This window comes from Neophocaena asiaeorientalis, unplaced genomic scaffold (assembly GCF_003031525.2).
Source record: "Neophocaena asiaeorientalis asiaeorientalis breed wild unplaced genomic scaffold, Neophocaena_asiaeorientalis_V1.1 scaffold293, whole genome shotgun sequence".
Taxonomy (NCBI): domain Eukaryota; kingdom Metazoa; phylum Chordata; class Mammalia; order Artiodactyla; family Phocoenidae; genus Neophocaena; species Neophocaena asiaeorientalis.
Window position 1 is genome coordinate 2,341,602 of NW_020173920.1, and position 16,930 is coordinate 2,358,531.

The following is a 16,930-nucleotide window of genomic DNA, read 5'->3' on the forward strand; positions in this document are numbered from 1 at the left end:
CCTCAAGATAGACTGAATACATTACACTGTTTAGATATTGAGAAGAGCAACTAGCAGGTCCCAGTGAAGACCTGTTAACTGTCTATTGTGCAGGACAAAAGGAAAGGCTAATTAATGTCAGCTCTAGGAAAGCCTTAACCTTTTCCCCACTCTTTTCCATCTATATTTATACTTTACATTGTATATCACTTTATACAGTAGTACTTTATTTCTGTCATTTCTTACTTTCTTCTCTACTTTTCCTTCTTTACTACATTCCAAGATCAGGGGACTTCAATGACAGAAAGACAGACAGACAGACAGGATGTGAAAATCACAAAGTATGTATATGCTAACTTTCCTGTTCCTATTGTATTTTCTGGGAGGCATGTTTTAATGACAGCATGCACTTCTGTATGCACTGACAGACACGCACAAGCTGCTTATAGTAAAGACAAAGGTTTTGTGGCTATATTTCTACTAAAATATAAGTTTTAACACGTTTAAAAAAAAAAAGTCCAGCCATCAACAATTGAGTTTATTTAAATCAATTTGAAATTAAATAGGAAATCAAAATATTTGAGCCTTTAATTTTTTTGGAAGTTTCCCAAAATAATATAAAAGATGTGTTTAAAAAATAGGCAACTAAAAAAAATTTTTTTTAAAATAGGCAACTAATATTCTCTTTCTTAATTGGAGAAGTATGGATAGGGTGGATTTACTTAGACCTCTAAATTAACTTTCCTGGTGCAGCTTGTCTTACTTATTATCAACCAGTCTGAACACCAGTTTTCTTCATGTAAAGAAAGTTTTGTTCTTTGATAGATGTTTTAGCTACCCCTGGGCATGCTCAGTATTTCCTTAAAATTTAAAAATATTGAACTAAAAATAATAATTAAGGTTGATATACATGTTTTAAGTTCACCTTATAATAAGGTAACTTAAGTTATGAAGTTCTCTTAAAAGTACAGTGATAAACCTTCTATGCAAGGCTTTTTGTCCCCCCTGGTTTTAATATGACTCTCAGTCATACAGCCTCCATTTATTGGATAAGAAATATCAGTTCTTTTTAAAAAAGAGAAAAATCAGATTTCAATTATTATCAGCACTTATATTTTTAAACAGTCTTACCTGTCCAAAATATAAAGTAATAAAACCTTCCCTACAAACAAGAGGGTAGAAGTAAAGACTAAATAAGAAAACATATGTGAATATGCTTTGTTAACTCTAACACGAGAGAGAGATGTGAGTAGTTATCACCCCTGTAACACACCAAAACCTGTGGCCTGACATTCTGCCAACTAGAACACTGGCATTTCTTTACAGCAAAAGAATAACTACTACTCATCCCAAGATACTGCAAAAGTCTACAGTTTTATGTGAAAAAAAATTTAAGTTATTCCATATATTAATTAGTACAGTCTCAAATTTTTAAAACTAGCAATTTACATATAGTGAATAATTTTTTCCCCCCAAAACCCTAATTGTAATCAATCAAAATATGCTATCTCCTATTGCCACAGGCAGACAAGCTTACATAGGCACAAGCCTCCATTCTACTGGCCCCTTAAGTGTGGTGGATGTAAAGGTGACAGAAATGAAGAATTCCAGGTGAATACTGGCTGGAACAGTGTCAAAAATGAGAAAAGACAGCTGGTGCTATGCAGACCACCCAGAAGGAAAGTATAATACCCACTGTTCCAACTGAGGAACCTCTGTTCCTGCTTCTAATTCTAACTCTCCTTGCAATGGGCTGTAAAAATAAAAGTTGGAGCCAGAAGTAATAGGATGTGAAAACCAGGAATGTTTAGAACTGCTGGCTTTAATTTTAAACCTAGGGTGGCAGTTACCATGAGAATAAAACAAGACAGTAAACATCTAAATCACTAGGTTCATTCTATTTGTGAAGATCTATTTTACTTTGAAAGGACAGTTTTAACTCTACTCTTGCATTACTTTTAAAGAAGGGAAGCAGGATGGGAATCACAATAAATGCCAAACTTACAATTCTTGTAGCAAGGTTGCCTGAAGGGTTTTCCTTTTGAAAAGGCAATTGCCACTATGAGGTACTGAAAACTGGAGATAAAAAACACTGTGGTATTTTCATAATTTTCTATATTATGTCTATCAGGATTGGTTTCATTGTACAAATGTGAAGAATTCCCATATAGGCTTCCTGTTGTATTAAAAGCTTCCTGTGTACTAAAACACACACAAAAGATTTTATATTAGTAAACACAATATGTATGTTTCCCAAAGGAAACCAGTTTTTCTCTCTAGTCACATTCCAATCAATTAAAAAATTACAAGAAAGTAAGAAACTTCATTAATTAATAAGCCTCTCTTACTTAACCCTTTCCCCATTCTTTAAATTTGAGGAGTAATATTAGCATAGTAAAGGTAAACAGACCTTGTGTTTACCTATGTGTAACTGATTAAAATAATGTTATCATAATTTGTGAACTGGAAAACACTCTGCCCATAAACAAATAAAAGACCCACTTAATAGCTTTACTTAAATTTTTTTAGGTTTTAAATGTCATTTCCCAAACTGGGGATAGAGAAGTTAGGAACACAAACATTCTGGGTTTAGAAGAGACCCTAGTGATTAATTTCAACTTTCTTATTTTACAGATAAGGAAAGCAAGGCTCAGCAGCAAATTAAGAAACTGGTCCATGTCCCCATCTTGGTAGTGATTAGGACCTGGCCTGACCACCTTCCTACAGATAAAGTCAAATACAGGCCGAATTATTTAAGTGCTTAGTCAAGCTGCATGCAATTTTTACATAAATTTTAAACTTATTTTTGCATGCATATATATTACATACATTTTACACATACTTTTTAATGGATTGACCAACTTACTCTGAATGTGGATGCGATTCCTTATACCACGTCTGCTGCTTGACCCAAAAAAACCCCAAAGATTGAAATCCAATGCAGATGATAATCTGAGACAAGACGGAGAAGAGAAGGGCCCCAGATATAAGACCTGAAGGTGGTCTTTGTGCCACAAGTTCCTTCCAGGCAGGATTTAAACTCACTACATTGAGAAGAAAGAGAGGAAAGGTTTATATCTAAATTCATCTGTCAGATTCATTTAGGAACATTTAGGGGAAAAAAAACCCTGTTTTTCTCTAACAAATATTTAGCATGAAAAATGTCCAAAAAACAAGCCAGATGCTATACATATCTAAATAATCTGTAAAAGTAAACAATTTAGGCTTTTTCAAAAATGGCTCAGGAGTACTTTTTACATTAGTCTATTGAAATTCAAAGGAAACACTAGTACAAGTAAAAAGAATAGTAAATATTAGCATATATCATCACCACCCTTGTATGTTTATTTCTGAATCTTTAATTGCAAAGCTACAGTTAAAATAATACATATTTCCTCCTCTTAGGAAGATATTAACAAAGGTTTGAAGCTATATAAACATAACAGTAACATAAAAAAAAAAAGGCTCTGATCGCTTATTAAGGTGTTCCACCAAGTTTCTCCACTGTAGCGTTTCTATTTTTCTCTTTGTAATTAAGAAGTAATTTGTAGAAAGATACTAAGACTAAGATACTAAGATAAAAATCCTGTTCCTTATCAACTTTCATTCACTAGTTGTAGCATCCACTAAAGACTGTCAAACTCAGTGGTTCTAAACCAAAGTGATTTCGGCCCCCAGAGAACATGTGGCAATGTCTGGAGATATTTCTGGGTGTCACATATCGGGGAGTGTTACTGGCATCCAGTCGGTAGAGGCCAGAGATACTGGTAAGCATCCTATGACACACACAATAGTCCCCCACAGTGAAGACGCAGCCGGCCTAAGATGTCAGTAAGACAAGGGTCTTTCCATAGTATAAGCCAATCATTCCTTCTGTATTATTAGTTAGCATTTTACTGTAAGGAAGAGCTTTCCCTTCTCTCCCAATCACTTATTTATTTCCACTATGGACTTATGAATTTTCATTTGATTAAATAGATCATATCTCATTACCATTATTTTTTATTTTGATGTTAACATCACCAATACTGAAACAAATCAACATCTTGTCTCCTTATATGATGTACTCAGGAGGACAGAGCATCACTTCTTTGGTATTCCTGCCAAGAATGCATAGCCTGAGTCTAATGAGAATACATCAGACAAACTTGGGTAACTGGATTATCTTCTTTCATAAATGTCAACGTCAAGAAGCCCCCCCTCCCCAAAAGGCTGACATACTATTCTGGATTAAAGATGACAAAAGAGATATGATAACTAAATGAAATTTATGAGCCTAGACTAGATCCTGGGCTAGGGGACTAGGGGGGGTGAAATAGGTATAAGGGACCTTCCTGGAACACATGACAAAACCTGAATATGGGTATGGATTACGTAAAATTGTATCAGTGTTAAATATCTTGATTATAACTGTGTTTAGCTGTATAAGAGAATGACTTTGTTTAGGGCAATATATACTAAAACATTCAGAGGCAAAGGGTCATGATAACATAAACATATTCTCAAATATTTCAGAAAAAAATGGAGAAAGAATAAAACAAATGGGGCAAAATATAAATAACCACTAATAAAAGAACATACTTGCAGGGAAAATGGAGAGATATGCACTGTGTTACAACTGTTCATGTAAATTCACCAAAGTTTAATAAGTCACATCAGAATTTCATATGCTTTAAAAACAATAACAAAGCAAAATACTCACTTGTAAATACCACTACCAAAATGATTGCCAGATCAATGAAGAGAAACTGGAAGTCTCCTAGGTTACTTAAGATCTAGAGAAGGGATTTTTTTTAAATAGTTAGTGTTCAGGAACTATTTTTATAGCACCACTTTTATACCATTTCCCCCTGGTTTTATTAGATTTTTCCTCCCTGGTTTTAAATGACAACTTCAAAATGACACTTGGACATGCTTAAAAATTGAACAGATTTGCCTTTAAATTAGTGAAATATAACATATTTGCAAAATTCAATTTAATATATTAGTATAAAAAGTAGCTCCAAAAAATTCATTCAATAAAAACTTTAAAAGTTTTTTGGCAAAAAGAAAACACAAACTTCTACTCACATAATTTGGACATTCTTGAAAATTAGTATCCTGAAGCTTCCTTAATATCTAACACCACCCCGCCTGATACTTTCCACAAATGGTAAAAGGGGATAGTTTCACAAAGACTCCTTGGGATCTCACCAATGTTCACTTAGAGAAAAATCTAAAGTGAGATCACTTCAACTACAAAACCCTATGGAGTACCTAGGGATATCACTTGTTTATACAAGTCCTAAAAGTCCTAAAACTACAGCTGAAACATCTTTTCTCATTCTGGCCTTTCCTTATAAATGGATAGCAAAGCTAACTGCAATTCTAAAGTATGTCACAGCTTGACATTTTGCAGAGTTCTTAAAAAGATGTCCAATCTGCACTAAAGGCAAAAAAAGAATACAATCATCTTTCATTCACAAGGCCGAATCCACAGTTAAGGAAAATGCTATTCCAGATTAATGAGATTTTCAATTTGCTACTCGAAATATAGTACACTAAAGGAATATTTACAGATGCTAGTTATTTAAGTTCCACAATTAATGGATGCATTCAAACTGAAACATATATGCTCAATATCTTAATTTAAATACCATCTCTGTTAGCAATGTCAGTACTCACAGAATACAGGAGAGTAACACTGAAGTACTGTATAATGCTGTACAAAGCCATAAATTTAAACACACAGAAGGAAGTCATTAAAGCAGCACGGCCTTCCCTGTGAAAACAAATGTCGGCATGTGAACGGAAGTATTCTCAATGCCTCCTCCAAACCACAATTATATCTTGAAGATGAACATCAACATTCAACCGTTACAACAAAGCACTCTTCTACCTAAAGAACTTAGCCAAAGCAGAACTGGAAGAAATGAGGAGTAGCAATCGATCTGTTGCTAAAGAGTTATAGATCAAATACACTAACATACCATTAAAACAAATTCAAATTACTTTCTACGACTTTTTTTTTTCCTATATTCTTAGAGCAAGCTACAAAAAGATAATGGGAAGTTTTTCAATGTATACTACCTGATAAGGTTAGGCACACAGGAAATACTAGGAGTTTTGGAGGTAAAGGGAGATGCCACCGAAGCCTCGAGCTCTGATAAGGAAATGCCTCCATGTGCCCTCTTCAGAGCCTAATGGTTTGAAGAATAAAATTACTTGCGTTTTGTGCGTGTGATTTAGGCCACAGAAAGAACTACAAATCACAAAATCTATACTTACACCACAATCATTTGCCCCATCACCGCACATCCCAACAAAGTAACTAAGAAACAAAAATTATGTTAAGATTTTGATTAATTTCTAAAAACATACAACTTTTAACTTAAGATTTCCTCCAACACAGCATTTTGAAGAGCTGACAGATTCCGATTCCCCCAGTGGGACTAATGAATTTTTTCATTACAATGACCACAGGCATGCTGCTTTGCGAACAGCACCAGCCTGCAAGTCAAATGACCTGGGTCACTGCTCCAGTACTGTCACAAGATGGGCAACCATTAGTTTATCATTTTGGCATCTCAGTTTCCTAATGTTTAGAGCAAAGATTGGGCCTGCCTAGTCTTTAGTACACTTACTTTTAAGGCTGTCAGTAAAGATTTCTCCCTTAAAAACTTGAAACATAATTAGTTACTAGAAGTATAACATCACTTCTACCATTCAAGAGTGAATGATATCCTCATGGATATCACCTGGAAAAGGAATGGTGGATATTGTACTTTACCCTAAATAAATAAGCAGATGAGCCTCTTTTAAAGAGGCACTTACCTATCTTACAGGTGACAAGTTTATATACATGAAATATTAGTTACTTTTCTGGTTTTGAAAACAAAACTACAATTCATAAAAAATTAAAAAAACAGGGAATTCCCTGGCGATCCAGTGGTTAGGACACTGTGCTTCCACTGCAGGGGGCACGGGTTCGATCCCCGGTCAGGGAACTGAGATCCTGCATGCCTCGCAGCAGAGCCCCCCAAAAAACCAAAACAAAAACAAAATCCACCAATACTTACTCTACATTTTGCAATGCTTCTACTAACTGTGTCTTCTGATCGGGTGCCATACGAGCAAACACAGTGCCATGTAGCATCAACTGGAAAAAATATAAATTTCTTTAAAATACTGTTCACAGTGTATTTGTATGAACACATACATAACCCAAATCACTAACCTTAGGAACAAGGTCTTGAAAATGTTCCAGTATCACCGAAAATGATTTTCCATTCATTGCAAAGTGATAACGAGTCACCTGAAGATCCTCTAAGTTATCATGGACCAATTTAATTGGAATAGCCTGTGTATAAGACATTCAGAACAATATTTAGCCAAACCAAGTAACACAATCCTACTTTAAATATATTTGATCCAAAACTAAATTCTTTCATTTGATGTTTTACACAAGACAACTGAATGTTTAACATTTATTGAAAGTAAAAGAAAATTCAGTTTTAAGGTAATCTGTCTATATTGTTTATTTAAAAAATAAAACTTAAGGAAGGCTAAATATCAGCTTCGGTTTGAAATGATCCATGAGCTAAACATTATGGATCACTTGCATCATTTACCACTACTTTTAAAATAGGATAAGTATTTGGGATTCTTATACTTTAAAACTGTGCTTCTCAACTTTGGCTAAATTTCAAAATCTAAACACTGAGAGACCTACATCTGCCCCAGTCCTAATGAATCAGAGTCTCTGAGGAGATGGCCCAGGCTTCTGTTCTTGTTGAGTTTTGGTTGTGTTTTTAATGCACATTTTTTCAGAATAAATTAAAACAAGCAAGTTTTGTAAAAGAAAATTCTACTTGATATTACCTCTGAGTCAACTGCTGATGAATCACTACTCTGTGTTAGGGTGTCTGCATAATGCCAATTTATCTTGGCAACTTTCCCATCCTTTGGAGGTAATGCTTCAGCAATAATAACTTTATCCTGAGGTAGTATCATTCCACAGTCTCTGGCCACAGAGACAGCAGTCAACATGTTGTCACCTAATTTTCAAAATATTGAAAATACATTAACATTACAACAGAAACATGAATGCATTAAACAACAAGTACTTACTGAGAATCTACTACAGTCCCCATTACTGGGCTGGGCAAAATGAAGTTAATGTATGGTCCTTACTCTTGGAGTTTAAAAGTAATAAAATCAGGATATATATATATCAAAAGAAGCCTCAAATAATTCAAAAGCACATAGATACTAAATATTCAGAACATTCTCACCCACCATTTTTAAAGACAAATACAGTCTCAATCTTTCTGAGTCATGGACTAGTGGTACCCATTCAACGCCTGGCACAGTGCTCAATAAATATTGTTGAAATAACCTGGGAGTGACTGGTAATCTGTTCGAGAATATGAGAGTAGCATCACAGAAAAAACTGAGTTACAAAAGTAAGATTGCACAAAACAAAAAGATAAGCAAAGTAACAAGAACACAATCTTTACAAGATATAAAGAGAAGCAAGACAGACAACTTCTCAGTCACGAAAGGAAAGAACTAAAGACACCGTAAAGACAAGATCAAGAGAGGAAAATGCAGATGTACAGGAGAAGCAGGCAAACGTCTGGGAAGCCCACTGCTACCAGAATGGAAGGGCACGATTGTCTCTTCCTTCAATTCCCACACACTATTTCCAAGCGTGTCTTCCTATGACCTGTCAGATCCTTGAGACACAATGCCATATTCTGTCCGGGGCAGGAAAACAAGGGCCAGTGATACAGACAAAGTGCTCTGAAGCAGGATCATGAGAACCAAGAACTGCTGGGATGCTCATAAACTTGGTTACTTGAGCTATCTGCTAATAAGTATGGTATTAGATGGATCTCAGAGCCTAAAACATAAAAATGTACACGAGCTTTTTCCATATGTCTTACTGTACACATAAATGCCATAAAGTGAATATCTTAAATCTGATTATTTGCTAAGAAAAAAACACTTTAAGAGCTGCCACAATTTCATACGACTAAGAAAGGAATTATCTAATATCATCCACAGTAAGATAAACTGTTGATTATAACAGTATGATAAACACCAGGAGAATCATTTAGATGTAGCAGTCAAGAAAGAAACCAAAAAATGGCTCTTTTCACGGTTACACACAAACAATGATAAATGTACTATCTTATATATAAAAATATAACAAATATCTATTAATCATTTTCCATGTATGTGGCACAGTTCTAAAAATTATAGACAGTCTCAAAATAAGTAAATCACATTCTTAACCCTCAAGAATCTTATATTCTAATAGAGAAAACAAATCTACAAATAACTAACACAAGGCAGAGTAAAACAACTGCTATAAGAAATATATGATTAAAGAGAGATAACAAAAAAGAGCTGTTAAATATTTACAGTGTGCCTTTCACTACTGTATTATACTTATTATATACAGATTTGCTAGACCTCCAAAGTGTATTGTAAGGTTGTCCTCTATCTTGGAAAGGTATTCAGAGCTGAAATAGGGCAATGTAAGATGGAGCAACTATATAATAAATTTAATTACCTGAGTTATAGGATAACAGTGTGGTATTAGATGGAGCTATACATCAACAGTAATAAGTATGCTTTTACAACTAACTGATCATTCCTCAATATTAGATAACCTGAACTCTAAGAGTCACACTCGATTTTTTTCTGTGTCCTTTTATAAAGTCTAACCTGTGACCATGACAGTGCGAATGTTGGCTTTATGCAAATCTTCAAGTACTGCAGGGGTTTCTCGCTTTAATTTGTTCTGCATTATAATTAATCCCATAAAATCCATGTTGTTCTCAATGGCATCTCTGCAGAAAAAGAAATTTTAACATAATGATTTAGTCAAGAGAACAAGTATTTGTTCATTTTGTTGATAAGGCGATTTAAAATAGCCAAAAATTATAAATTAAAACATTTTCTATGCTGAATAAACCATAAATGTATAAGTTTATGAGTTCGATCTCAATGAACTTAAATCTGAAAAAAACAATTCCCAAGAAATACATTTTGAAATTAAATTTTACCCTTGAAACATGGGCATATAAAGATCCTTAGGAAATGTATATCTTTGTCTAAGACACTAAATACTTCTAGTACTAAGGAATATTCATCTTGTATCCTACCTACAAAATGAATGACCATAAAATATATCTATTTTTTACCGTTCCCCATCGAATATACTCTAATTTAAATGTTAAGAGAAAAGGAAAAACTGTACACAGGCACATTCAATAGTTATACTGGATTCATTATCAAGTCTTTGAGGAATTTTATAAAACTCTTGATCAAATTCTTGATGCTGGAAGCGTGATACAAAAACTATTAGCAGTCCAACAATGAGATCTACTCAGGATCCAGAGATGGGTCTTTTAGAATATTAATATTCAATAGTTATCAAGATGCTATTTCTTCAAATAGTCGATCATCTACTGTGCACCAAGTAGTACACTCTTCCCTGGGAAGTCAAAGATGAAAGGCATGATCTCTACTCTCAAGACCCTTTTGTGGGGAAACAGACATGCAAGCAAAGGGATTATGCAAAAATAATATGTGCTTCAGCACTACAATGGAGATGAAGTCTGTTCAGTGACAGCTGCATTCTTAAAAATTCTAAAGCTATCAAAATTATATCACAGAAATATTCTTTTCAATAGTGAAAATGGGGTTTGAAGATAGGGGCCAAAATTTCAGACTTACAATAACCAAGTGGTTTTCCTACACAAAATTCAAAATAAGGGTGCTTAAGTAAACAGCGACAAAATCTAAACATCTTTGAAATTATATAATTATACAATGAGTGGTAAAGATATTAAAGAATAGTTAGAAAACTTAATATGAATTATCCTGCTGGTGGTAACAGGAGAAATAAGCCTTGAAGCCTGAAAATGCATTTCAAAGCACAAAGCTGTACCGATGTGAAACTACTGGGTCAAAGCTCTGTAACCACTTTCCTGTGAGGTTCTAGTTTCTGGCTGCAGCTGGTTTCCTAACTCTCCTAGGAATGATACAGGTCATGGAAATCTTGCCCTCTAGTTAATGAACAGTACAATATTCAATTCAAGATATACAGGTTCAAGCTGTAAGAGAAATGCCAAAACCTGTTCCTACAGGTAGAATGGAAACACAGAGAAGATCTTGGTTGAAAGATGAGGAAGGGGAGTAGAGAGAGAGAAGGGTTGATAGGGAGGGTAGGGTATTCTGCACAGACGGAACAGCCTGTCCAAGGCACAGAAGGATGCCTGAAAGACAGGCTCAAGAACCATAGGTAACTCAGTTCTCAGTCTTTAAGGTGGGGGAGGAGAGGTGGTAAAAGGCAAAGCCGTAGAGAAAGACAACCCTTAATGTTCCCTTCGTAGGAATTAGGGTATAATATTTTACACGTGTGGCTCCCAATCACACGTATGCATGCATCAGATCATTTGGTTGCCGCTGTCTTTTTTTTTTTTTTTTAAAACGTCCCTGCTTAGACCAAATTCCCCCAGTATTCTGTTTTAATAGGTAGAATTCCTAAAGTTGTTTTTACTTATAGTTATTATTTGGCTATCCACTCCACTCCTTTAGTTCTCGTCCAGAAAAACAGGATTGTACTATAAACACTGTCCTACCCTTTTCACATAATGCGCTTAGAATAATTAACAGAAGTATTAATACTTCAGGATTTAACCACTATCATATCATGTTATTTATACTATTTAAATTTGAACCTTATGCTCACATAGAAATATTTCTTTAGGCTGGATTCCTAGAACTGCACTTGCTGGGTCAAACTGTATAAGCAAGTTGAGATTTTGACAGGTACTATGCATGTTCTTTACAAATTTACAATAGTGCGGTGGCAGTATGCTGTTAAAAATTTTCTCAAGCCTTCTCTAACACTTGATATCATCAATCTTTTCAATTCTGTAAACCTTAAGAAAGAAGTCATGTCTTGCTGTGGTTTAATTCTGTAGTTCCCCAAGACTGAAGTGTCGTATCACTTTCATGTGTTCAGTGGCCATTTGCATGTCTTTTTCTGATAATTATCTGTTTGAATCATTTACTTTTTTTTTTTAACTAAGTATGTAATCTGTTGTTTATTTCCTGATTCATATTCTTGCTTGTGAACTCTGCCAGTAGATGATGGGGAGCTATTTATAAGAATTCCAGGTAGAAGACTAGTATTAGATTTGAATGTTAAAGAGCTCTCTGTAGATATAGTGTGGTACACAGATTAGATATAGGAAAGACTGGTCTAAAGAGCCGAGTCCCTGAATTAGAGACAATGGCAGCAGGGCAGGGATGTGAGAAGAAAAGTCTGTTTGATAGGCAGAATTAGCAGGATAGCCAATAAATATTTCTTTCTGCTTACAAATGCTAGGTACCCCGTGAAATATTCCTAAACAAAAGTGTTATCCTCAAAAGGTCGGTCTGTTATCAGTTATAGTAAAAGTGACAATCCTTGAATGTGAAACCCATAGCTATAACTGGAAGTAAACGTGACGCTGGTAATGGCCATCTGACCTTTGCGGGTGAGGGTGGGAGGGTGTGGTTATTGTGACTGATGGTACTTGGTTTCAGCTACTGGGCAAAAGCAAGTACAGGTGACCCCTGAACAACACAAGTTTGAACTGTGTGGGTCCACTTACACACAGATTTTTTTTCAATAAATACTACAGTACTACAAAATTCACAGTTGAATCCGTGAGGCAGGTCCTGGAGCCAATCCCCTACAAATACCAAGGAATAACTGTAGATCACTGGGGAAAAATAAACTTCTGTAGAATTATGTTTACCAAAAGCATAATTATGTTCCTAAAACATGCCTGACACATAGCAGGCACTCAATAAATATCTAACAAATAAACATAAAAGTAGTTCCAGAGGGACTTCCCTGGTAGCGCAGTGGTTAAGAACCTGCCTGCCAATGCAGGGGACACAGGTTCAAGCCCTGGTCTGGGAAGATCCCACATGCCGCAGAGTAACAAAGCCCGTTCTCACAACTACTGAGCCTGCGCTCTAGAGCCCGCAAGCCACAACTACTGAGCCCGCGTGCCTAGAGCCCGTGCTCCCCAACAAGAGAAGCCACCATGATGAGAAGCCTGCGCACCACAACGAAGAGCAGCCCCCGTTCACCATGACTAGAGAAAGCCCGCGCGCAGCAACGAAGACCCAACATGGCCAATAAATAAATAAATAAATATTTTAAAGGTAAGGTAGCTTTAAAAAAATAAAAGTAGTTCCAGAGAGTTGTACTTTTATCTCAACTGCCTAAAACAAACATTGAACTGTTACATATTTGCATATATCCAATAAATATTTAATAAATAAATAGCAATTGAATATAAATTATTGTACAAGACTTTTATAAACATAAATGATGCTTTATTGGAAAAACTGTAGAAAAACCATTCACCAACCTTACCTGCTGATATTCTGCACTTTGTGCCACGTCAGTTTTGACTCCAATTTTCTGTGTGCAAGAGCAATCACACGGAAGCCCTGTTTGGTGTAATTTTCTAAAACTTTTTCAAAGTCAACAGGAACTTTGAAGAAGGAGAAAATAAAGGTCATTATTAGAATTGTGACTACAAGCTTACACAAATAACAGAATCTCACTCAAAGCCTAGCTGCTTCCTTACCTGTTTCAGGTTTACAAAGACCGGCAATGACCTCCGGCGCCCCTTTCACGTAGGCGTCCATCTTCCTGTCCCCTAGCACCCTCGCAACCACACTCATACGTTGCAAAGCAGAAGAAAATGGGAACTGGCGAACAATTCCTATCTCATAAATAGCCTATGTAATTTCAAAAGATGCACAAACCATTTGTTATTTTTTAAGAATTAAAACAGATACACAAGTATATCTACTATACCTCAATTTTAAAAAAAAATTTTTTTAAAAGATATACTTAGGTAACAAGTAAACATTCTTCACTTACTGGAAGTTCAAACAGCTCCTAAAAATAAAACAAGACGAAAAGAATAAAGTAATAGTATAAATTAAGTCCATTAACACACTCAAGCTAAAAAAATTTTAACTACACATCCACAAAACATTATTCGGAAAACAGTAAGGAATTCTGAATATTTCAAAGTCAGGTTTTAAGATTGCTTCTTTACCACCTCCCATTTCTTAAAAAAGTATATTCTTGAGTATTTTAAAACATTCTGCTATCCTAGAAATATTAAAATATTAAGTTCTAACATAAACTAATAGGAACATATTTAAAAATTACCCTAAAAATAAAGCCTTTCACATATTATTTTTATTAAGTCCCAGGAATACAGATGCAATTTAAAAGTCTTAATAACCACCATGCATCTAAATCATAAGGCACTAAGCCACTCAGTATATAGGAAAAAAGTAATAGTACTGAGAATTGAATCTCAATGTTTTACACAGAAGGCCTGCAACACACCAGGTGTAGTTTCTGATAAATGCAGTAAACATATTCATATCTCTATTAGAGTTAGAAAAAGGACATGTGACTTCATCTTCCAGCAATATTTTAAAATGAGGACAAAATGTGAGCACCAACAGTATTATCTAGCTTAAAACAATTCTGCACCATTTCTTGGTTTCCTGCAGGTGTAGATTCAGGAAGCAGCTGTTTTGGGGGACGAACCACAGTGGGCATAATTCGATTATGAAGTGCTGTTTCCTCTTCAGTTGCTTCTTCCAGAATCTGAAAGGAAAATATTCAAAGTATTGATCCATGAAATTCATAAATTCAATTCACTGGTTCCATTTTAAAATGAAACATTACGGCTATCTTCAGTTAAGTTAAAAAAAAAAAGTAAAACAATATATAAACAAAGCTAGTTAGTTAAAGTCCTAGCAACTCATGGGAGAGGGGAGACAGAGGTTAGTAAAGAAATAGAGAAAAACTTCTCTAATTTTGCTCCTACAACCAGTTGGGTTTAAAGACTACTTCTGCAAGATAAAGAAGGTCCTTGCAGTTCCAAAAATTGTCAATCATCCAGGGATTCCTTTCTGCCAACAGAAGAGGATTCAAAAATATGTGGAACTCAGATACGGTTAGCAGAACCACTGGGTCAAGAGCACTCCGAGGAACAAAGATGTGAATTTAGTTTCCCACCTTGAATATGTCTAATTAAAGTACTACTATCCTAACTCCTTGAAATTTAATTTTAAAATATTTCTGGTGAAAAATTCTATCAAAAACTTGTATTAAATACACGCACATGACAATACAACTAATTTGGCTCTATAAGTGAAGGAATCATCAACGGGAAAATGAAGGGGAAGAGAGCTGTGTCCAATTTACACAGTTCTTAGGAAACATTTTAACACCTTACATGGTATTAATCACATAAAATAATAGTAGTGCCCAGTTATGTAAAAACATTCCATAGATACTCTGTGGTAAGATCAAGCATCAAAGCATCTCAGAGTCAAAAAAGCATGCTATTATACAAACTTACTTATTTAAACCCACTTTTTAAAAGATTCACATACAGAACAAAAAATCTACTGAAAATCTATTCAGTTGGAGAACAGCTTTAGAGAATATCAGAGATGAATCAGCTGTACTTTGTTCTACTCCTTATAAATGAAGTGGGTCTCCTTTAAGGAATTAAATTTAATGAGTATTTATTGTGGGCTTTCAGAAAGTGGCAGAGTACTTCTTCATTCATCTCCCTCCCTTTCAAAATACTAACAAAACACACAAAAAGAAATAACCCTGTAAAAGTAAACAGAAAGCAAAGCAAGGAGACTGAAACATATTGATGGATATAGCAATGAAGGAAATAGTAGCCCAGAATAAACACAAAAGGACATACAGGAGAGGTGGGAACATTTCTTATCAGCCAGAATAGCTGAGCAAAGCAAAAAGAAACAAAAAAAACCCCAGGAGTCATGCTCTACAGATACGAACTACCTACCTGAGAGGAGGAAGGGCTGCTAATATGAGGGGCAGCATTCCAGAGTACTGCGTGTGCAAGCATTGGGGGAGTGGGCGGGGAAAGCAACCTAAAGACTACTTCTGCTCCCCTGAAACTGAAGAATGCCTGCTGAAGGGGCCCCACCCTCAGTACACAACAGGCTCCCCCAGTCAGCCTTCCCATTCAGGGAAGACACTTCTCAGGCAAACAGACCAACATACATATGAACAAGGATGAAACCTTGTTGCAGCTACCCAGAACTATCAAATCAGACCTTCATTCTTAAATATAAAAGTACCATCAAGATGCATAATGAAAACCAAAAGCATGAAGGAGATGTCAATGACACCTCAATTTTTTCTAAAAGCATAAAGGAGAAGATTAATATAGGAAGCAGGGGAAGAAAACCTGACCCAGAGAAAATTAAAAATTCAGAAGCAAGAAAGGAACTTTAAAAACAAACTATTATTACATCTATAAAAGAAGAACAGAGAAAACAAACCAGAGAACACAAGCGAGCACTCAGAAATTAAAATAATCAAGGACAAAACAAACAAAGAAGTGAACAGACAGAAACCTCTGCGCATGCGTGTGTGTGTAAGGACACAGGAAGTAGTACATGGATGGGGACAAAAGAGCACTGAAGACACATGCCCACTCTATACTTCTGCCCTATGCCCAACGAACTGTGTCACTGAGATCTTCTTACTGACTTAGACCTACTGCCTCAAGATACTGATACCTGCTTTCTCTTGTAAACATGAAGCAGGGCCCTGAGCAGGTCATCCTCTATTAAAGGTCGTTTGAATGAGTCAATTTAACTAAAACAGACTTTTCAGACAATTATAAATATCTCTCCAGTGATGTATCTTTAGAAATTACAGGGCTTCCCTGGTGGCGCAGTGGATGGGAATCTGCCTGCCAATGCAGGGGACACAGGTTCTATCCCTGGTCCGGGAAGATCCCACATGCCATGGAGCAACTAAGCCTGTGAGCCACAACTACTGAGCCTGCACTGTGGAGCCTGCGAGCCT

At 35.6% G+C, this 16,930-nt stretch overlaps 1 protein-coding gene across 5 annotated transcripts in view; it reads right to left on the reverse strand.

The window, feature by feature from the left end:
• Positions 1 to 16,930, reverse strand: part of ATP13A3 (ATPase 13A3) — a 79,301-nt gene that overhangs the window by 21,377 nt on the left and 40,994 nt on the right. For all 5 annotated transcript variants that reach the window (XM_024752128.1, XM_024752127.1, XM_024752126.1 and 2 more), the window contains 14 exons: positions 14,558 to 14,674; positions 13,928 to 13,945; positions 13,629 to 13,782; positions 13,412 to 13,532; positions 9,694 to 9,818; positions 7,840 to 8,015; positions 7,196 to 7,318; positions 7,038 to 7,117; positions 6,247 to 6,289; positions 6,049 to 6,158; positions 5,644 to 5,740; positions 4,682 to 4,754; positions 2,846 to 3,023; positions 1,985 to 2,181 (listed from right to left, as the gene is read on the reverse strand). In XM_024752128.1, coding sequence (XP_024607896.1) covers positions 1,985 to 2,181; positions 2,846 to 3,023; positions 4,682 to 4,754; positions 5,644 to 5,740; positions 6,049 to 6,158; positions 6,247 to 6,289; positions 7,038 to 7,117; positions 7,196 to 7,318; positions 7,840 to 8,015; positions 9,694 to 9,818; positions 13,412 to 13,532; positions 13,629 to 13,782; positions 13,928 to 13,945; positions 14,558 to 14,674 — 1,612 coding nt within the window. The remainder of the gene's footprint in view (positions 1 to 1,984; positions 2,182 to 2,845; positions 3,024 to 4,681; positions 4,755 to 5,643; positions 5,741 to 6,048; positions 6,159 to 6,246; positions 6,290 to 7,037; positions 7,118 to 7,195; positions 7,319 to 7,839; positions 8,016 to 9,693; positions 9,819 to 13,411; positions 13,533 to 13,628; positions 13,783 to 13,927; positions 13,946 to 14,557; positions 14,675 to 16,930) is intronic.